The sequence below is a fragment of the Aptenodytes patagonicus genome, chromosome 7 (assembly GCF_965638725.1).
Source record: "Aptenodytes patagonicus chromosome 7, bAptPat1.pri.cur, whole genome shotgun sequence".
In the NCBI taxonomy this organism is placed as follows: domain Eukaryota; kingdom Metazoa; phylum Chordata; class Aves; order Sphenisciformes; family Spheniscidae; genus Aptenodytes; species Aptenodytes patagonicus.
Window position 1 is genome coordinate 2,358,292 of NC_134955.1, and position 23,217 is coordinate 2,381,508.

Consider the following 23,217-nt stretch of genomic DNA (forward strand, 5'->3'; position numbering starts at 1 on the left):
TTCTGAGAGAACAACAACTTCACTTTAACAAAGATAGTCACCACCCATAACTGCTGTGAGGTAGAACATGTCACGGCAGGGATAGACTAGGATAGATTCCTAAGCTTTGTGTCATCAGATGCAAGACTAGAGGCAAAACATGTGGAAATTTTTTTCTGAAAATAAAGAAGAGAGCATTTGCAAAATTGCCGAAGTCATATCAGAGCAATAGGACTCATCAGGATTCTCTTCTGTCATAGTTTGTTCAAGATTTTTGTACTGGAGGAACTGAAGCCACGGTGTACTCCAGCCTGTTGTACCTGTCAACGAAGAACTTGTCAGAGAGAACCAGGATGATGTCTGGCCCAGGAGTAGAAGGTGTTGGGACTTCCTATAATATCGGAGGAAAGCAGGATTGCCTTGGCAATGCCTCAGTCCTCAAAGGCTATCTTAGGCTTAACTCTATCCCTGCCGAAACCAGGACAGGGGTAAAATTCTTACTCATGCTTTTGAAGCAGGAATAAAACTCATGCTGGCTCAGACCATTTGCAGTAGAATTAACCGTACTTAGGAAGTTGACTACCTGACAGACGGATGCTCTAGTCTCAGAGTTAAAATGGAATTTAGTATGATGCCTTCTTGATTAAAATGGGTAACGGCTGAACTTCTTGTTATAAGACAGACCTACATGTCTCACATATGAATCTAAAAAGCCATACGCTTACTCCATGCTGCCTCAAATTTTAGGGTAGTGTCCTGGTTTCGGCAGGGATAGAGTTAATTTCCTTTCTAGTAGCTGGTGTCAGCTGATTCTGATCGTTTGTTGAACGGCAGGTACTTGATGTCCTGCTGCACAGAAGGGTCGTTCCAGGTACGGCCGATGAGCCGCTTGGCATCAAACACGGTGTTCTCGGGGTTGGACGTAAGCTGGTTCTTGGCGGCATCCCCAATCAAGCGCTCCCCCTCGGGCGTGAACGCCACGTAGGACGGCGTGATGCGGTTGCCCTGGTCGTTGGCGATGATTTCCACACGGCCATTCTTGAAGACGCCCATGCAGGAGTAGGTGGTGCCAAGGTCGATGCCCAGAGGACAGACATCAGGCAACACCAAGCCTTAGTTTCTCCAGGGATGAAGAGGTCTGTGCAATTATGTTTACTGAATGTGGCATGCTATCCCAGGAGACTGCATACTTTATGGGAAACCTGGATGGAGAAAGTGGAAATAGATTGACATGGACAGACCCTGCTACTGCAAAAGGGAGCGCCTGATGGTCTGAAGCATGGTCACTAGATTGCCCAGGCAATGCCTGCCCAATAATACATTCGATCGCCCGGATATGAAAGCTCCTGATGCTCATTCTAGGAGGAAGTGTCACACACAGGTAGGATGCCATATGGTTTTCAAAATTTAGAGAGAATTTCACCATAGTTGTTGGAGACATGTCCAGAACTATAATCAATTTGACATTGCCTAAAAACTGTCTCAATAGAGAAAAGCTATAGTCAACAAGAACTCGGGAACAAACACAAGGAACTCTAGAACTTCCTAGGACAGGAATGGGGGTAACTTCCATGTATTAACTCCAGCTGGAGAGTTACAAGGTGGCTTACAAGGATGGTAGGTATTTGCTTGGTGCTTGAACATTTTTCTGCTGCTTGATCATTTTCCTTTGTCAACCAGATATTCATGTACAGATCTGGAGTATCCTTTTTTCTCCTGAAATGAGCCACTACCAAGACTAGCTTGATGCTGTAGACCTGTGAGGCCACGCAGGGATCAGATGAAAGCACTCTGCATTGGCAATTCCTTCTCTTAAATATTCTTGTACTTTTAACAAAGAAGGGCATATGCTCTTGTTCTTGGAACCAAACTCCAGCTGGAGTCTTCTTGCAGGCAACTCTTGACCTGTGCTGAGCTATGTATCAGCCCTCTTAGGCATATAAACACACTGCTCACCTGCATCTGAAAGCACTTCTGCATGCTTCCCTTGTTTTCAGAGAGGTGCAGCTGATTTCCCTCATTAGACAATGATAGTTCTTAACAAAACAAATAAAAGCAAAACAACTACACCAGAAAAATACCAAGGAGTTCCTATTGCTGCAGTCTGGGGTCTCTGGGTCCTGAACATGCTAGAACTCTGCCCTTGCACATTTGCCATGTACCATGGAATATCTAGAAACGGGTCCAGAACTCGTTCCATTTTTGTCTGAAGTGGTAGAGTGGCTTCTGGCCGAAAGTTATGGTCTGCCAGCAAAGAGAAAAGAACTGGCAGGTAGGAGTGTATGTGCACCCACATCAGGGCTACATGCCCCAGCTTAGCTACACTGGACTTGAGCCTTTGCTGCTTTTATTTAAGAGCAAAGTTTGAAAAATGAAAGAAACTAATCGTTGCAGTCAGCTAGAGTAAGGAGCTCTGACATGAGTCTGGAAGAGTCTTAGAGTATAAAAACTTTATGGGACTTATGTCCCTAGCAAGGAGGGGAGAAACAAATTCAGGAGAGCATTTTGGATTGATAAGGAACTGTCTCTGAGGCAGATTAGGAATGCAAAGAATAGGGAAAATGTCATGGAAGTGCAAGTAGGAATTGCTAAAGTGTCAAAGAAAATTAAACTTTGCAAAAGAAATGAAAGCAAGTAGCAAAAGCTTCTTCAGCCGTATAAATGAAAAATGCATCTGACCTCCTTGTGGAGAGGGCAGGTTGTAGAAGCTTAAGGTTGATCCACATCTCTGAGTCAAAATGCGTATGTTGCCCTGCTAGGAATATACACCGTAATACGGGGCTGAGGAAGGACGGTGTGGGAGGCAGGTAGTGAAGGCCAGAGAATTGCATTATGGTCAAATAGTGCAGGAGGCAAGTTGTTGCAGGATCCCCGCCTCACGTGTTGCAGAAGTTGGAAGGTGGCCCAAGACCCACAGGAAGGACAGAAGGAAGAAGGTGCTCTGTGTGTAGGCTGTGGAACCACCGTGGGCGTTTTAATCCTTGCTTAGGCTACGTTGTTACTAATTGGTGTTGCACAAGTCATCTATTGGAAAAAACTTTCAAGCACGGTCACCTTTTGTAAAGTTTTTCTTTTGTGGATGCACAATTTCGGACAGCCAGAGCATTCAGAAGTGTGTCTGTAAGCAGTGGGTGCTCTGCACTGAACACAGAAAATGCTATAAAAATGCTGACTAGTCTGAAAAAAGCAACCCCAAATATATGACAGTGGGAAAACAAAATGGGTTTGTTACAGGCATTTGGCAATTTTAGCTAGAACCATGCTGTGTCTTATTTCTTCTTTGTAACAATATATAATGCTACCCGTGTGCTTGAGAGAGGGGCTTTTTAACAGATGTTAAATTTAGAATTTATAATTTTTGACCCGCTGAATTTAGATCTTAAAGCCACAGAAAAGCCCCTGGGGTTCCGACTTCCGTGAAGTTGGAGGATGTGAGGGTATATTTCATAGGAATTGCAGGTTAAATGAGATATACACAAACCAGAAAAGTACATGGTGATTGTTGAGGAGGTTAATACCTTGTAATTACAGATGATGCGTGTGTGAGAAGGTCACATCAGAATTGCAATAGCAAATTGTGTCAAGTTTTACAGCTTCATTGTGCAGCATTGCAGCATCTTCTGTGTAGGGGTTTTAGTAACTTAGTCAGAAGTACAAAAAATTTATGTAATATAGTTCAGTGCCTTAATGCAACTTATTGCTCCGTGGGGAGTTTTAGATGAGAAGGTTCACAGTGCTTATTACAGAACCTAATTTTACACCTCATTATAATTAACGTGGCATCCATCTGGTTTTTTTATTGTTTACGCATGAAATGCAACCCAAAGCTAGGAGTGAAAGTGAATTTTTTGGTGCCACCACCCAAATGGTAGTATTTCACAGGTGTTTTTTTCTCTTTTGCAAATGATATGAAGATATCATGCTTTCACAGATGAAAAAAATCCATGTGTTGGCTTACTACTGATATCTGGATTAAGGAATGAAACAAAGTTAAGGAAGACTTTGAATATCTGAGCAAACTAAACCCCCCAAGGCAGTGAAGAGCAGAGGGCTTCCACTGCAAACTTGACTCTGTGCCCTACAAAAAAAAGCTTGGTTTTGCTTTTGGTTTCTCTTCCCATTTCTGACAGTACATGACGTTCCTGAAAAGTAGCCCCACCTGAGATACAGGGTGGTGTCTCATTAATTCAGAATATACTAAAAAAAGGAAAACCTGGTCCTTTTCTCCTCCTGACTGACATGGCGTCTTTTAATGTTCTTATCAAGCAAGTAATTACTGGATTTTTTTTTTTCTCCAAAACATTTCTTCAAAACAAAATTTTGCACTCTGCAAAAGTTATTGTCTCTTGAAGAGATTGAGGAGATGTTTCAGAAGGTAGCTTTGTCTTGCATTATGGATTCCCAATTAAGTTTTGTGCCGGAGAGAAAATAATTTTAACAATTTCACTTTCCTTGCTGTATTTGGCAAGAGACACGTCATAGTCACAGAAGAGAGAGTCTTGAGTGAGGGTCCATGAAATCCATGAAGGAACACAGGCTCTGTCTACGGGAGTGGGAGCAGACGGATGGAGGTCAGCTCCCTGCCCGAGGTCAGAGCCAGTTTAGGGCAGAGCATCCACGAGCCCTCTATAAAGGCAAGGTTCTCCTCCAGCATGGCTTCAGACCAGCCAGGGCAGGGCAGAGTCTCAGGTCTGCCTACACAGGTAAGTGCAGCTGTAATTGTAGATGCTTACCTCCAAGATCACACTTCTCAAACTCTCTGTACTGTTGGCATCTAACCCTGGAGACATGTACAACCCATAGCTGTCTGCTTGTCTCATATCTAAGTTCTTCTTCTGGGTGAGACTGTACAGCTCGTAAAGTAGACATTCTTCATCCAGTCTTGCCCAGGAGCCTCACTTGGTAGGTATTCTCACAGCACGTGTGACAGGCTCCATGCAAAATTTAGTTTTTGTAGAAAAGGTGGTCAAAAGAACCATAGGTGGCATCCTGTATGACAAAATTACTCAGAATTTAAAGGACTTCTCTGGAACAAGAGATTTTCTTAGAAGCAAGATGCTTCAGTATGTCTTAGTACTAGATTCTTTTTTGGACCACTGTGCCAGTTTATCTCCGGTGGATTAAGTGTAAATGGCAAACATTTATGTGATACTGGATAAAAATGTTGATGCAATAACTACCAGTTCAGCAGTCACGTACTGGCTTTCTGGAAATCTGGAAACCTATGTCAAGTGCCTGTGCAACGAGACTCTTAGTCATAAAAACAGTGACGTAGAACAGCTCTGTGCACATGTACTAGCTCCCAGATGCATACGACATAGATTTTGGCAGGTGTGTGGGTAGCTGTTGCAGAACACCGAGTATGCTGTGAAACTAAATTCACTTGAACTGATTTCTCAATAGTTTCTCTGGGTGAGCATGACTGTGGTGGCTTTCACTACCTGTCTGGGCTTTTCCATGCAACTCTGAAATTTGTTTGGTGACCTGGATAATAGTGACAGAGACAGCTTCTGCTTTCAGGTTGGGAAAGGACTTGTTTGAGGCTTTGTAATGTAATGTAATATCGATAGGCATTACAGGACCCTCTGGACGGGATCCGATGCTAAATAAATTCAGACGCGAAGTACTATGCACACTGTTAATGTGGAGGACAGTTATCTTAGAGTTCCCAAACTTAATTCGTCTAAGTAACAACAGTGGCTTGGTGGGTACTGGCACCCGCAGCGTGTGTTAACAGTGCAAGTCATGATTACTGACCGTGCGTGTATAGGCAGAGACATCCTGCATTTGTTCACTCCAATATGTTCCTGACTCTGTATTCTCCAGCTCCTGGTAGACCAGAATCTAAACCCGCATTTTTACCTACTTCTTTTCAGGTACATTTACGAGTCCGAATATAAGACAATGGGAAGGTTTTTTGGTACTTTCAGCCAGCTAGGGAGTCACTTGAAATTTTTTGCATGTATATAAAAAAACTACATATGCAGAAATTTGCAACAACTATTGCATATTTTATTACCACCACCTCAAGTACTGAACACGATTTATGTGAGACTCTACATGTATTCCATGCGAGAGCATGAACACATCATTAGTGTGGACACTCTTAACTTTAATTTAGAGCAAGATAAAGGGTTACAAAATGCAATGTGACGGCACAGTAGAAATTATTCCTCCCATTCTTATATCACTGCCTTCTAATGAATACCAATAGTCACATTTCTCTTTTACCTAGGGTGGTTCAACCATTGCCACATGTCAGGAAATTTAAACGGTTGTTCTGGGCTTGACTGATTAGTTTGCAAGATGCTACACGATTTAAAGAATTAGAATTGCATAATTTACAGTTCTGTGTCGGCCAGAAAGACTGCCCGCTCCACGCAGGGCTGAGGGCAAGGCAAGTGTCTCTGCTATGTGGGATGTCAGCTGTCTCTATCCAACTGTTTTTGGGCTACTGTTAATTCACTGGGAAACACAAGGAAGACAAAACCCAAGACTTCACATTTGCAGTCGGAGACTTGAACAGAGTTTGCTAAGAAACATAACTGTAAGTTGAGAAGCTTCATGGTCACTTAAATCACAAATACCCTGTAAACTCCGTTCCAGAGTCCCTTAAGGACAAACTCTTCAAAATAAAGTAATTCTATATAATTTAAATGGTGCCTTTCTCCTGATGCAGAGGCCTATCAGATCACCTCTGCCTTGATCAGCTCTCACCCAGGCTTCCTGCATGCCGTCTGCTTGGGAGACAGGGAACGCAGCCATAATTTCACCTCACCCTGCTGAGGTACCTTGGTCAAGAACATAGTCTGGCTTTCTTGTCTTTCTGCCCTTCCTGAAATCTGCAACTTCAGCTGAGTTTTTTCAGTCCTTCTCAGAACTGGGAGCTCATCACAACAACCACTTTTTGTCGAATCACAATATGTGAATTGTCTGTGAAACTCACTGCCACAAGAGATAGTTGAGACCTAGAACTTGTTAGGTTTCAGGCAGGGACTGGGCATCGTTGTAGACAATATTTGTGGTTATAAACATAACACATTTATAAACGTAAATAAAAAGTTTGTGGTAAGGTGGAAAACTCATGATTTGGGGTTTAACTCAGTGTTGCATTATAAAGGGATAGGATGGAAACCTGATGAGGACAGACTATACCATATCTGCCTACTGCTTGTACCTTCCTCAAAAGCACCCAAGGCTAGTAATTTTGGATTTAAAAAAATACAAGATTAAGAGAATCCTAAATCTCAGGTAGGGCAATATTTCATATATGGGGGCTCAGTTTTTTCTGGGTCACCTGCAAAATTGATGTGACTTCATAGGAAACATGGCATTGCCTTCTCTTTGCTATTTATTACAACCGAGAGCTCTTATCTCTCTACTGCATAGCAGATCCTCTCTGAACATCAGAGACATTTAGGCTTTGGCTCTACAAGACTAATATTTAAGTAAGGTTAATTATGTAAACAGTGCCGTTAAATATAGTTTTAGAAACTCCTAATCTACAGCCAAACTTGGTGTTAACAGTTGTTGTTTTATCAACCCCAAAATCTTTTGATGTCTGTTGTTGACTTATGAATGAATTACTTGAACAATGAGATGATTGAATGACTGGCGTATACACAGGAAACTCTGAAAACAACTATATGCAAAGTATTGTCAATGTGCAAGCTAAATTAACCGCAGATAAATGTTTTCTCAGTGTGTTCTTTCTTTACCCTGATCTGGTGGTATTTTGATCAACAATGCTTTTAGTTAAGAAAGACACATGAATTTAGTGTGCCAGGGTCAACACAGAAAATTTCAAAGACCAAGGGCAACCTGAAGTTTTTGGGTAGTGACGAGACCGTTAAGAGAGACCTTGCGGAGAGATTGCAGACCTTGGAACATTCTGCTGTTTTCGCTATGCTAGTGTACGAGTTGGCTGTATGCCTTGGAGGCAGGAATTACAGTTGAATGAGACATGTTAGCAAACATAATTAATAGCAGCTTTTGGCTCTCCACACAGGTTCCTTTACAGCTTCACATTTTGGCGCTGTATGACATTATGAAGCTCCACTGTATGGTAAATGCAGGATTTCCTGACGTTAGTGACTGATTAAAGGATTACAGGACGCTGACAGTACTTCAGTTTTCTAATAAGGTCGCTGAATATTTGCTGCAGAAGATCTGCCCATAGCCTTCCTCAGATTTCTCTTCTGGCTAAGAGAAATATATTTCTCATATTGACTCAGCAGTACGGAAGGAAGTCAACAGCTTACTTTATCCAGTTCCTAATGCTCTATGAAGGTGCTCAATTAATAGTTCTTTCTGTCATTTTGCCATCCCATTTAACTGAGTAACAGATAATCTTCCTAAGTTTTTCTATTTATGCATTTTTGTATTCAGTGAAGCAGTCTACAGCTCTCATGAGTAATCAGACCTTCCAAAGGCAACTCAGAAAGGACAAGAAGGAACAGGGCTTTTATTCCAGGGTGTGTCGAAGTGTCTGGTGTGAACGTGAAAGAGGAGGGAGCTATGAAAGGGTGTGTTTGGGCAAGGGGAGCCAACCAGTCCTAGAAGCACAGGGAGTGGCTTGGAGAGGGACTGTATAACGGGCAGGCTGAGATGGTTCATCCTCTGCCTGGACACAGTGCTGCAAAGCTTAGACTAGTGAATCTCAGTGCTGACTGCGCATCTACCAGTACAGATGGCTCCACAGACTGGCTCCACTGAAAAGGAGACGCGACCTGTGTCAGCCTTTCTACAGCTTTTCACTTGGGAAGAGATCAGAATCCGCGATGGCCATGGTCAAGGTCGGGAGCAATGGCTGGTGATCGACAGGAAGGTTTATGATATCAGCAAGTTTTCCAAACAGCACCCTGGAGGCAGCCGAGTTATTAGCCACTATGCTGGGCAAGATGCTACGGTAAGATCTAGGAGGGCAGTGGAGGAAGGTGGTTCCATTGTCAGGGCAGGATGACGTGGTGGGACTCCAGCGGAGAGTGTTTGTGGTAGTTGGCACTGCGCTTGGTCAGACAATGTAGTGGACGTGTCTGGGCCGTCTGTAAAAATGCCCTTCTGCTTACCTTCAAGGTTAGAGTTACCTGCTATGCAAATTGTAAAGCTCTGTTTAGGTTCATTACACCATGCTGTAAACAAAGCAATACCCGTGTAGGTTGTCTTGCCACCAGGCGTGATCAGGCAAGCTGATCTTCCAGATGCCTGAAAAGTGTCTCTACTGTAGCAGTGAGAAAGGGAAGAGGGTAGGAAGCAGTATGCTCAGCACGTATTTTTACTTTAAAGGTTGCTCTTTCAGTGTCACATGGATGTGATCGGTGATAAGCAAATGATAAAGATAGAGCATGGGTAGATAGATAGGTAAGATAGATAAGGAGGAGGTAATATCCAAACACAAAGTAATTTTGGGGGCAGTGAAGCGAGAGAAAGGGGCACTCAAGGAAGTGACGCTATTTTGTACAGGTAAGTGGAGGAGAAGAGAGTCTTGAGCAAAAAGGCTATTTCAAAGGAGAGGGGAAAAGAAATAAAATACATGAAAAATGACTGAGAAAGCAGCAGAATGACATTTGGCTGCAGAAGATGAGGAAAAATTCTAAAAATAACCAGTCTACATTTAACTATTTAACTTGTTACCTCTTTTCGAAGGCAGCCGTCTAGTATGAAAGCTGTTCCAGAACTCTATTCATCTTTTTTTGCTACGTATAGTTGTACTACATCCCTTTGTAAAATAGTTAAATAGCTTTAAAAACCCACAAGTAGCATTGAGAAAATGATAGAAAATTTATTCACTGTTTTCATAACACAATAATGAAATTATCAGGAAGTAGGTTTAAAATGTACAAAAGTAATAATGAGGAAAAACAGACTGTAATATTATTGTAATAATAAATACAAGACCAAAGGTTATTCTTTAAACTCATTCATACCAGACAAATTCACTGCACTTAAAACCCCTGGGTATCTATAAAGCGTAATAGTCTAAACACAAGTCCTTACACTTATTCTACAAATAATTTTCTTCCTCTGTGTGGATTACTTTGTAAATATAGACAATATGCATTGCAGAACATTACACTGATGTCAAATGTTGGAGGTTAGGTGTGTTGCAGATGATAGTCCTTAAAGTTAATCTCTTGTAAGATGATAATCAGGGCCTAAGAGCAGGGAGGAGAAAGGACAGGTTGCAGGACTGAAAGGCTTGCATTTCTGTGATAAGAATCTGTGATACTGATATTGTGGATAAGAAAGTCTGCTTAAAAGGATTCTGGCTCCTGTTTCTAAGCTGCGGTACAGATACTTACAGCTTGACTCAGTTTTAGAATTCCTGGCAAGAGGGAGCTACATAAAAATGTATAAAAAACTGTAGGATGAGGGGCACAGAATCATAATGGAAAGATTTCCCCGGTCCTCTGGGTCTGGACAGAGTTACTCATTTGTCACTGTGACAAAGGGCCACTAGGTATCTGTAGAAAGCTCATCTGTCCAAAAAGTCACCTTGCTCTGAATTCTTCTAGACTAAGGTACTCAGGGATAGACTGTCTCTAAACAAAAGACTCCAGAGGAATGTCAGACTGCACAAGGGAAGACCTCTGTCCTCTTCCAGGGACTGAATCCTGACCAGACGTGTGCAGGATTTTTTTGTGTCATGATCACCCACATTGACTTTCAGAGCCAAAATCAGCAAGTACCTGGCTGCTCAGACACTGAGGATTTTGTTATATCTACTCTTTCTGGAAGACAAAAGAGTGTGGTCAGCCTCTTTACCTTTCTTCTGGAAAATTCACTGAGGACGTGAGCTAAAGAAGAGTTTTGGTTTATCTGGAATTTCAGCCTTTATTGCATAGTTTATATTTGATTTTGAAACTGGCATTTCAAATGGTTCTTGGACAGACCCGTCTGTGTCACTAGTGTTACCCAGTTCCCCAAAACATCAATCAGTCTGAAAACTTACAGGGAACTGTAAGAGATACCCAGTTAGTCCCGCTGCGTATGGAGCTCCAGCATATATTTCTTATGGCCCTAGTGTAATAAAGACAGGATTTTAAAAACATCATCCTAAGCATGGCAAAGACACACCTCATTCATTGATGTGTTTTCCTGCTCCTGGGTCCCATCCACAGGGCAGGGCTGCTGGCTGGAGCCTTCCAAGGAAGGACTGTGCTGAAACAAGCAGATGAAAGAGCGTGTTTCCCTCTGCAAAGAGTTTTTCATCAAACACTTTCATGTTTATTACCAGCCTCGCCCAGGTACTTTTATGAAATCTAGTTCCTTGAAACCTCTCCAGCTTCCTTGGGCCAAGCTCCAGCTGATGGCAAAGAACTACAGGAGCAACCAAAGGGACAAAAATGGACAAAGGAAACTGGATTATGTATTGTATCAAAGACCTGGGAAAAGGAGACGCTCAGCATCCAGTGTTTAGTCACATAACCCTTTCTTACCCCCTTCCTTTGTGTGTTTCTCAGGATGCCTTTGTAGCATTTCACAATGATGAGTCTCTGGTGAAAAAATACTTGAAATCTCTGCTGATTGGGGAGTTGGCACCAGATCAACCCAGCTTTGAGTCTAATAAAAAAGTGAGTGTCCTAGAATCCAGCTGTGGGAATGGCTTGGGGTTCAGTATGGGAGGAGAAGGAAAATAAGAGAGCTAGCAGAAATAATTTCTGAAGCAGCATGCCCGACACTGTGCCATAGGCTGGGTGGTGGGGAGGCAGCTGGCAGTAGTCGTGCATGGAAACATGCGCTGTCCCAGAATCACTAAATCCACACCTGGGTGTGAGGAATGAGCCCCAGAGCCCCAAATCCTGCTCAGTTCTTCTCACTGCGACGTCTCAGTAACAGAGCCTGTCAGCAACTTGTTTTCCAGTGTCAAAGCAAAACTGAGATCTGTTGATCTCATGCTCGTTTTTGCACGGAGACCCCTCTGATAGAATATCTCCTCTGACTTCCATGGCTACTTTGGGATTCCTGGGTCTGCTATGTTACATTTTCAAAGTAGACAGTGCATTAATACTCACTTTACCCACAGAAATCACTTTTAGAGGATTTTCGTGAGCTGCGCTGCACTATTAAGAAGATGGGACTTCTGAGGCCAAATTACATCTTTTTCTTCCTGATTTTCCTTCACCTCCTGGTACTGGATGCTGCATCCTGGCTCGTGGTCTGGTACTTTGGGATATCCTTAGTGCCTTTCCTGGTTGGCATTGCGTTCTTCACCATTGCTCAGGTAAACTGCTGACAGCTGTTCAACACTGCAGACATGTTTGGTTCTTCCAGCTGGAGAGGATTAATGAAATGTTCATATCCTGGTCATTGCTTTACTGCCTCTTCTTAGATCCTGTAATCTGGCTGAAGAGAACAAGCACGTTCTACATCACAATTTTTGTTGCCTCCAGCAAATATAGTTTTGCTGACAAGCTGCTCACTAGGGTTGGAGGGGTGTTGTGGAGCTGGCAGTTTCACAAGATGGGGTGAGCTGATCTAATCACCTACGCCAGCAAAAGAGGGAATATTTAAACCTCAGCTCCACTTTTGGCTCCATGTTCCTTCTGTTTACTGACTGATGGCTCTGGTGTTTGTTGGGTCCTTTATAAGCCAATTACACTCACTAGCCCTGAATAGTTTTCCGCTGGTTTAGTAAACTGAATCATAGAAGGGCATGATACGTGTCAGCGTCGGTGTAGGAAAGGAGGGAACAGGACTTTGTGGCCCTTAGGTGGGAGAAATTGGAGGGTGAGGGGAGGAAGAAAGCAAGTTTTTCTTAGAAACGCTGAAACCTTAGGTTTGCTCAGACATCCATGGAACAAGTGCAAAGTAACTAATTTTTTAATCTGTTCTGGTTGCCTAATATCTGCTAAGGCAGATATTCCTCAAAGAGCATTCTTGTATTTCCATGGGAATATGAAATGCAACGAAGCTATGGATTTGGAAATTCTTACACTTTCTAGCTGGTTACTTGGAAATGATATATTTGCAATGGGAGCAAAAGATTTCCATGCTGTAACAGTCAGATTAATTGTGATGATGCTTTGCTCCTTTCCCTTTAGCTGCTACAATAAAATCAGTATCTGGCATTGAGCAGCTTTAGCGGACAGTAGCCTGGAAGGAAGTTCTCAGCATTGAGCACGTAGGACAGCAGGTGGTGTTTCTTCCCCAAACTAGAAGGAAGATGCACTCACACTATGAAGTTACAGAGACTCCCAAGGCAAATTAACGCAACGCCACTGTGATTCTGTTTCCTCAGTGATCCTTTTGTCTTCCAGATCCAGATGGGCTGGTTCCAACATGATCTGGGGCACTGCTCTGTCTTCAGGAAGCCTAAATGGAATCGACTTCTGCAGATCGTTGTGATAAATGTTCTGAAGGTAATTGCCTCATGGTGGGAATTTTCTCTGGGGCTAATCTGGACTAAGCAATGAATGGGAGTGTCCCTACATTCAGGTAATATTGCCTGTGAGGGAAGTGTAGTGCAGTCATCAATAGTAGGTGGAGAAATAGTTATGTAATTGTTGATATTGTTCTGGTTTGAATCCCTGGTCTTCAACTTTTCCTGCAGGGGTTACCAGCCAGCTGGTGGAACCACCTGCACAACCAGCACCATGCCAAACCCAACTGCTTCCGCAAAGACCCTGACCTCAACATGCACCCTCTCCTGTTCAGCTTGGGAAAGACACTCTCCGTGGAGGTGAGCATGGGGATGGCTGGAGAAGCAAAGATTTTAAAGACAGAAAGCTATAGAGTGAGGTATAATAATAACCCAGATTGTGCCTTTCTGCATAAACTCATGGTAATTTCCAAAGCGTTCCAAGGTCTGAGTCTCATGTGCTGACTTAGGCACCAGCTCCTGAGAAGCGAAGTCTTAAAATCAGTGCTTAAATTCTCTGTGTTGCTAGAAGAGCAGGGTAAGCACCTTGAAGGCAGCCCAAAGAATGAGTCAGTCCGCTTGCATTAGTGTTAGATGTTCTTAGTGATCCTGTAGATAGTGAGTCAGATGTTCCCTCTGGGACCTTTTGGCCGTGGATGCTGTTTGGCACCTAAATCCTTCGGGACCACTATAGCTGCTATGCACAAAATGCAAACGTAGCAAATTATTTCTTAATAAAATTAATTTTATGGCTTTCATAAAAATAAAAAGCATGAACAAACCCTCCCTGCATCCTTGTGATTTCTGATTGGATAGGCAAGCTCTCTTTTGCCTTTTCCTGGCGATTGCCTGTGCCTGGCAATTCTGTTTACTCATGGGGTGATGAAATGGCCTCTTTGTTAGATAACCAGCCTCTTAAAATAACATCTCACTCTCCTTTAGCTGGTAATAAGTAAAGAAATTACAGCTTTTCGAGGCATGTGGAAAATTCCAGCTCTGCTGTCTCAGAAAGACTCCTGTAAAGAGAGTTTATACAAAATACTTATTCATGGAAAACTGTTAGCTGCAACTAGGAAGGATTTTGTCAGTGGCCTTCCAAAAGATCTCTCATGACTATGTATTAGCATGACCATCTAGAGTGGGCTGGCTGTGCTAGATAGGGTTTGATGGAAGTGAAAATGTAGGAAATCAGTTCTCACGTCTTCCTGCTCTTTAACAGAAAAGAGTCAGGCGCACTGTGGATGGGCAAAATGGATTTCAGTGGTTTCATTTAGTCCAGTTCATTTGTTTTGTTTCAGTTTTGATCCAGTGAAGACATCTTTGAGGTGTTCAAGGTTTTTTTTCTTAGTAATAGGGGAGCTCTGGAAATAGTTTGCTTTACTGCCTTATTATTTTGTTCTTTGAAGAATCATAAGCACATAAGATGTTAAGAACCCTTTTGTGCAAATAGTGAAAAAATACACCGTGAGGAAATAAACTTACTTGTTCTTTTTGTAAATGTTTCATCTCTTTGCTGTTTCATGTACTTGAAGGCAAAATATTCAACAAAACAAAAAGGCAGATGTCTTTATAGAGTATTTACTACTTTGATCTTGCAGTCATTTTAGGATAGCATCCAAATGCTTGTGTCATTTCTGGCCACTATCTCCTCCATTACTCAGAAATTTGGGATATCTGCATCCTATCTCATCTGATACAGAAATTCAGATGTAGCTTTCACAGCAAAGACATCCTGCATTTGTCACCCATCAAGTTTCTTGTCTTAGTTTTCATGTTAATAACCTGTTCCTCCCTGAGCACCGATAGTCTCAGCACTCTGTGGTGAATACGTGGAATTGGTTAGATTGGACTTTCCTTACCATCACTGGAAACTTCCCCTACAAAATTCAAATGACTTGTGAGCATTTTTGTGATTTCTGAGCATTTTTGTATCTTGCCATGAGGCTTGGAACTCTCCTAAAAAATGGCTCTGTTCTGACATCGGCGTAACGTTCGTATCTGGATACAGAGGCTCAAATGAAATCTGCTTCTCTCCTTTGCTTTGGAACTTCAGCACCTGCTTTTCAAGAAGAGGGGTTGAATTAGAGAGATTAAGAAGTAGTTCTTGATGTGTTCATTAGACAGGAATAAAGAAATACCTTATGAAGGGTCTCAGGTCTCCAACTGGCCCATTACAATGTCTTTTCATTTTTCAGCTTGGAAAAAAGAAGAAGAAGTTCATGCCTTACAATTATCAGCATAAGTATTTCATCTGTGAGTATCCCCGCTTCCTTGTAGTGCTGTAGGAACTTCACCTAAAAATCATGACTGCGTCTCCCTCCCAAAATAAAGATTTTAAAGGTACTCCCATTGAAGTCACAGCTTCAGGAAGCTTCCTTCACGTTAAAGAAGGTTCACGTGAGGAGGAATTGCCCCTTATGTCTCTGTTAAGATTATGCGATGTTAGGTACTAGATAGGGGTGAATTGAATGTGAGGACGTAAGGGATGGGAAAGAAATGAAGAAGTGGTGAGATGAAAAGAGGAACAGATTATGTGGACACATAACAAGTCAGTGTAAATGGAAGACAGCAATTTTTTTATTCCACTGCAAAAAAGAATTTTTTAGGGGAACTGTTCCCCACCCCCCCAATATTCTGTAAGATTTATGACGCAGTGAAGTTATAAATGTCTCTCTGTTTTCATTCTTCCCTTCAGTATTGGCCCCACTTGCACTTGTACCCTTCTTCCAGCTGTCTATATTCTACTTTGCAATCAAGAGGAAAAAGTGGTTGGTAAGCACTACTTGCATTGTCTAGAAGACTTTCAAAAAATGTCACCACTCTGTGGCTATATTAACCTTCACCTCAGGTGATTGTGGGGTTTAAGATAGAAAAGGCTGATTCTAGGCTTGCTGCAGCAGGAAAGCAGTCAACGGGCCTGGGGAGAATTTTTTAGAAGAGGCTTTTTAGCCTCTTAGCGGCTGAATAAAAGTTAACAGAAAACGATCAGACCTAGACAGAGTGTGATTACAGGGCTGTTTGCTGGTCTTTAGTTACTGATGGTAAAGTGAGTGCTGTGGGAATATTTCAGGGATACACTCAACTTGAGGCAGAATGATGGTGTGGAGCTTACTCCTGATAAATGAGAGATCAATAAATAAGAACATTTTTTTATGCTGCAGTTCAAGTAAAGGGGAGAGGAGGGAGTGGAGGGAGTTCATCAACAAAGGCTTAGTTTCATCTTTTTGTTGTTGTTTGTTTTGTTTTGTTTTGTTTTGTTTTACAGGACCTGTTATTGGTTGTGTCTTTCAACATCCGAGTCTGCCTCATGTATATTCCTCTAATGGGATTTAACAATTTCATGGTGTACTACTGGCTGTCCAGGTAACACACAGCATACCCACAGTCCCCATGACTAATATATGTAAACAATATTAAGCTTCAACAGAAATAAATGAAAACTAATCATACTCACTACAATTTTCCCAGAAATAAATAGTCAGCCAGGAAGGAACAGTATAACCCGGCCAAGTGCCGGGTCCTGCACTTGGGCCACAACAACCCCATGCAGCGCTACAGGCTTGGGGAAGAGTGGCTGGAAAGCTGCCTGTCGGAAAAGGACCTGGGGGTGCTGGTCGACAGCCGGCTGAATGTGAGCCGGCAGTGTGCCCAGGCGGCCAAGAAGGCCAATGGCATCCTGGCCTGTATCAGAAATAGTGTGGCCAGCAGGAGCAGGGAAGTGATCGTGCCCCTGTACTCGGCACTGGTGAGGCCGAACCTCAAACACTGTGTTCAGTTTTGGGCCCCTCACTACGAGAAGGACGTTGAGGTGCTGGAGTGTGTCCAGAGAAGGGCAACGAGGCTGGTGAGGGGTCTGGAGAACAAGTCTGATGAGGAGCGGCTGAGGGAACTGGGGTTGTTTGGTCTGGAGAAAAGGAGGCTGAGGGGAGACCTCATCGCTCTCTACAACTACCTGAAAGGAGGTTGTAGCGAGGTGGGGGTCGGTCTCTTCTCCCAAGTAACAAGCGATAGGACGAGAGGAAACGGCCTCAAGTTGTGCCAGGGGAGGTTTAGATTGGACGTGAGGAAAAATTTCTTTACTGAAAGAGTGGTTAAACACTGGAACAGGCTGCCCAGGGAAGTGGTGGAGTCCCCATCCCTGGAGGTATTTAAAAGACGTGTAGATGAGGCGCTGAGGGACATGGTTTAGTGGACATGGTGGTGTTGGGTTGACGGTTGGACTCGATGATCTTCGAGGTCTTTTCCAACCTTAATGATTCTATGATTCTATGATTCTATGAACTTGGGGTGGGGGTGGGATGGGGTGGTGGCTGCTCAGGGACATCTGCAACTATAAATTTAGTGGTTCTCAAAGAAACTCCAAAAGTTAGGAGGCAAAGGAATGGAATAAAAAATCCTGAATTACATAAAAGCGCTCTTTTACTTAAGATGAGACTCAGGAAAATGTTTTAATGGTAAATTTGGATGGGATTAGAGATATAAGTGTTTCTGTGTTTATCTGCCCAGGTACCTAGAGAGTACGTGGTTTATTTGGGTGTCACAGATGAATCACATTCCAATGGACATTGATTATGATAAGAACAAAGATTGGGTATCTACTCAGGTGAGAATCTCCTTGCTTCTGGCAGAGTGGGTCTGCAGATTGAATTATAGGACAAAGACAACGTTGTTCTTCTAGCTTTAATGCTGTGTTGATGAGGTTTGTCCTTGCTGTTCGTTAAGTAAGCATGCATTTCTGTAGTAGTGAAAACATTTAAAACTTTGGTTGGGAAACAGGACATCTGGATTAAAAAAAAATCCCATTTTTTCACTGAAAGGTTTTGACACATTTTTCACAACACTTTTCCCTTCATATTATGAAAAGGTACTGATAGAATAACAGTCAATCTCCTTTTTAGGCCAACTAAAGAGAAGCAAAGTGGGACTGGATACCTTTATTTTTTACCCTACAGGTTACAGGCTTACTGCAGATAAGATAAACCTGACAAAATTTAGGTTTGATAAAAATGAGTATGTGAATACAACTTGACTCACATCTGTACTGCCTCCAGCACTACAGTCCCACATAATGGGTTCTAAGCATTTTTCCTTATATTAAGGGAAAAAGACCCAGCCTGGTATTCATCTGACCAGATCTGTATGTCTACACCTGAAAACCTGCTACATTCATTGGAGAGAATGAGCCATTTCTATGGCATGATTCATCTTACTCTAAAATAGACATCTAAATCAGGTCAGACGAATGGCACCATAAAAATGTCTGATTTTCTCCATTGACTCTAAAGTGATGAGCTCAGAGGCAGCTTTCAAACTAAAGTGTCTAAATTAGGTGAGATGAAGCCTGTGTACACAAATGTTTGTCCTCATATTTTTGCATCTGACTCCACTTGTACTGGTTGGAGGAGGCCAGAAGAATGCTTTTTGTTTTTTTATTGGGCATCTTTTCTTTCCATCCAAGTGAAAGATGTGAGGAGAGCCTCTGAAAAGAATCACAGTTGGAGTTGCATGCTTACCGGTAAAGAAGTTGTTCTTTCTGAGCGAAGAGCTAGCTGAATTAATTTATATTCCAAGAACCCATTTCAATCTAGACTTCGTTTAATTCTTCAGGGCAATGATACCTATAATCCCTGACACTAAGTTGCCTTTTATGCTAGGCGAGGGTGGGTAATAATTGCTGGGGTTCAATTATCAGACTTGCAGGAAAAAAAAAGCTAAATCATGTATTTCTTTGGTCTTTTTTCCTCCCAGCTCCATGCAACATGCAATGTGAACCAATCTTTGTTCAATGACTGGTTCACTGGGCACTTGAACTTCCAAATTGAGCACCAGTGAGTATGATTATGGGGAGAAGAGTGGGAATAATACGGGGCACTTAGAAGTGAGAAGGATCATGTAGTCTCACATGAAACCATTCAGGGGTCCCTTTGCTCTCCTTCTAGGGGAGGGCGGGGAAATATTTTGAACAGAGGGAACAGAGGGTGACACAAGCAAAGTCTTACAACAGCTCTCTCTCATTCAATTCTGCAGCCTTTTCCCCACAATGCCTCGACACAACTACTGGAAAGTTGCTCCTATGGTGAAAGCCCTTTGTGACAAGCATGGCATTGAGTATAAAAGCAAGACTTTGCTGACAGCCTTTGTAGATATTTTGCAGTAAGTATCAATTAACAAGATAGTTTTGCACAGTAATATCATGCAAGGGACATAGGCAACCATTTCAAATCAATATCCATGGAGAGATCAAACCTAGAGTTTATTTAGGTTTTTCTAAAGGCACTTTTAATTTTCAAAAATTTTCAAAGTTTCAAAGATTATTTTCTCTTCCTTAAATCCTCTCAATTCATTCCCTGTAGTCAGACTTTGAGATGTCCATGCAGTTTTTAATCCATTTTCTCCATTTACTTCTTTTTACATCTAAACTACAGTTTGCTTCCCATGAAGTTGAGTATTGTCTCCCCATAAGTGATTTTTTACTTTCTGTTCTTGCAGTTCACTGAAGGATTCTGGGGAGCACTGGCTTGAAGCATATCTGCATGGATAGAAACTGGCAACTCTCAAAGGGAACCTCTTCACCAGACAACTGCTGCAAAGAGTCAGCACAGACCAACAGTGTGTCTTCTGGTATAGAAACTCGGGAGGTGGTCAAAGCTAATTTCAGTAAGAATGTGTGGGAAAGTGGGTTAAAGATACATTTTTTTCTTGTTCCAAACCATGAACCTCTATTTTTCCTGCTCTCATACTCAGCATTTAGAGCCATGATGAACTGGGCCTTCAAACTGGGGAGAAGTAGCTCTTGAATCAGCTTGATCAGTTTACTTCATTGGAGGCGCCAGCTAATTGCTTATGGAAAAAGTCTGAAAGGAAATTCTTCATAGAGTCATAGAATCCTAGAATGGTTTGGGTTGGAAGGGACCTTTAAAGATCATCTCATCCAAACCCCTGCTGTGGGCAGGGACATCTTTCACTGGATCAGGTTGCTCAAAGTCCCGTCCAGCCTGGCCTTGAACACTTCCAGGGATGGGGCATCCATGACTTCTCTGGGCAACCTGTGCCAGTGTCTCACCACCCTCACAATAAAGAACTTCTTCCTTATATCTAATCTAAATCTACCCTCTTTCAGTTTAAAACCGTTGCCCTTTGTCCTATCACTACAAGCCCTGGTAAAAAGTCTTCTTCCATCTTTCTTATAAGCCCTCTTTAAGTATTGAAAGGCCACAATAAGGTCTCCTTCTTAGTGTTTTTGGGATAGGATTGGAAAATGGGATAGGACAAAGCAAACTGCAGGAAGTCAGGACACGTTAGGACAGGGGGGATCCTTAAGGGATATTCTAGAATAGATAGAATAAGTATGCAAAGAACAAGATGGCCTGGGGTGTGTCCCCATAGCTAGTGAGCGTATGTACACTACTTGCTCTAACTACTTAGGTGTTATAAATAGTACTGTTCATGGATTTCACAGGCAGGCAGGTAATTAGATGCTAAGTTTTACACCTGTAATAGCTGGTTTGAATACAGTCCAAGGAGTCTGTATAGCATGTATTTTTTATATGCATAAATACATGTATATATTTGAATTGAGTGGTGACTGTGCTGTCTGATTAGCTTTCTGATGTGGACCAGCTTTGAATAAAGACTGAGAAGCCTAGGCACTGAGGAGTAGGTCCAGATTGCAAGGGTATTTAGGGTACTCTTGCTTTTATTGAGTTTTATATCTATTAATTTTATCTAAATGCTTACTTCCCGGTGATTCCAAGGACCTGTGGGCATCTACATTGGTTGTTAGGCAACTAAATACATTTGTGGCTCTGTTCCTATATCCAGAACAGGAAATAAATCATACCTAATTCTGTCATCCCACGCGGGCCTCTTTGGGCCTTGCAAACTGTTCTTCTCTTTCAGCATCCCCAAGAACCAGCTCCTTTCCTGGAACTCTCTCCTACCAGTTTTGTACCTGTTTTTGTATTGTTTGGCCCCAAGGAGGACCTAGCTCCTCCCTGCTTATGGTCAAGGACAGCTTCTACCAGTGGAAAGAGTAATGACCACCTGTGTAGAGGCACAGTAGCTCTCCAAGAACACTACTGGTTTTTGAGAGAGCCAACAAAATGAAGAAGCTAGGAGTGGGCCTATAGTAGAATATTTTCACTGAAAGTGCTTTAAAGACGGGAAAGGTAAACTGTAAATGAAGAGAGATGGGCATTGAATAACAGACAAAAGAAATAGAGGATGTATGAAAGAACAAGGAGATGTGTGGGTAGCAATTAATAGCAGGAAAAAAAGATGGGGAAAAAAAAAAGCTGAGTGGTGATAACGTGATTATTTGGAAAAGCTAGAATACAGGCAAAAGAGAAATGATAAGAATATCAATAAAGCTCCTCTTCATGATTTTTAGATTGAAAGTCAATACCTGTTTTAGAAAGAGTGTATGACCTCTGGTTAATATTGCTGATTTTGCAAAGGAATGATGATTCAATGATGACATTTTCTAATATCATTTATAGCTAATGTAGTCCATTATGAGGCAGTTGAGCCATACTGGCAAAACCTGTGTTGTACTGTATTCACCTAACTAACTGATCTAAAACCATGAAGGTAGTCTGTAATGGCAAATAAGTAGACAATTTGCCCAGAAAAGCAAAGACCGTGTGGAAGAAAAGTGGTTCTTCTCCTCTGCCATTCACATCCAGAACTCCATGCCCCAGCTTTCAGCGGACAAACCACTCAAAGGAGGAAAACGTGAAAGATCTTAAAGTGAGATACCACTGTGAACAACATGACCCATCTGCAAACCATTGACGAGCAACTTACGTGTATTACAAGCTACAGACAGCAACAGCCTTCTTCTAGGTAACAAATAATATCAAGCTCAAAGCACAAAGCAGAGGATTTTGGACTTTTTATTTTTGCCTTTGTTTTTTAAGAACATCTCCATTTATTCTTTTTATTTATATTTTTTTGTGCGTAGGTGCAGGTACTAATAACACTGTTCTGGTTATTTCCTAATAATAGCTGACAGATGTCATTGAAAAGGATCCTGATTTAAAAAGTACTTATTAAAAAACTGCTTTGAACGTAATTTGAAAATCCCTTCTAACTAGTACCTAGAACAATTCTGTGTTCCCAAATCCACGGTTGGTTAGAATGGCAATATCCACAATTATGTGCAACAGTAGTAACATTTTATAAGTATTTAAGTGACAGTGCCGTCTTAAGACGAATGCAGGGATTTCACTGCATGCTCTATTTGGTAATACATGAAGACATTTTTAAATGGATGTCTTGGTGAAGGTAATATAAATATTAAGGATTCCTACTTTTTTTACTGGTGAGACTTGAAAGCTCTGCAGATTAGATTCTGAGTCCAACTGAAATCCTCTAAATACAAGACTGAGACAAAATTGTTCTTTCTGGTGCAAGTGTCATAAATCAAACTGATTATTTGTTGTATTTAGTTAGCATTCTACTCATTTGAATGTAGTAATTTATTGAGTCTGTCTTTTTGGAACCTCATTTTAATTAAAATATTCCTGTCTCTTTAATTGGTTCAACAAGCTGCTCTGTGTGAATATTCATTTCTTCATCTATTTCATAAAGGTTATTAACAATTAAACTGGTTTACCTATATCAAACTCTAACGTGGTTCACAAACTTCAAGGGGTCAGGGTAACACCTGGTGAGAAGTTGGCAAGCCACTTCGTTCTGCATTTGCACTAATACTGAGGTCTCGAATAGTCTGATCTTAATGAGTAATAATTGGAAATTGCCCCAGCTGTAACACTGGTATAGACGGAGAATAAAATGTGCTCAGTGAAAGCTTGTCCAACAGAAAACTTACACGACAGAGACTAAGAAGATTGAAATACAGGCTTTGTGCTTAAACA

General features: G+C 41.8%; 1 protein-coding gene across 3 annotated transcripts; it reads left to right on the forward strand.

Annotated features, from left to right (window-relative positions):
- Positions 1-8,597: 8,597 nt before the first annotated feature.
- LOC143163079 (acyl-CoA (8-3)-desaturase-like) lies at positions 8,598-22,887 on the forward strand. Of its 3 annotated transcripts, none has more exons than XR_012995837.1 (13): positions 8,598-8,887; positions 11,442-11,552; positions 12,005-12,202; positions 13,239-13,340; positions 13,532-13,660; positions 15,535-15,592; positions 16,035-16,111; positions 16,605-16,702; positions 17,846-17,942; positions 19,088-19,167; positions 19,367-19,492; positions 19,829-19,996; positions 21,239-22,887. XR_012995837.1 is itself a non-coding variant. In XM_076343741.1 (12 exons), the coding sequence occupies exons 1-12, from the start codon at positions 8,669-8,671 to the stop codon at positions 19,878-19,880; spliced, it is 1,347 nt and encodes a 448-aa protein (XP_076199856.1). In that variant the 5' UTR covers positions 8,598-8,668; the 3' UTR covers positions 19,881-22,887. The 3 variants fall into 3 exon arrangements, 1 of the variants encoding a protein (XP_076199856.1); XR_012995838.1 differs by having other exon boundaries at positions 22,024-22,887; XM_076343741.1 differs by having other exon boundaries at positions 19,829-22,887.
- Positions 22,888-23,217: the final 330 nt, after the last annotated feature.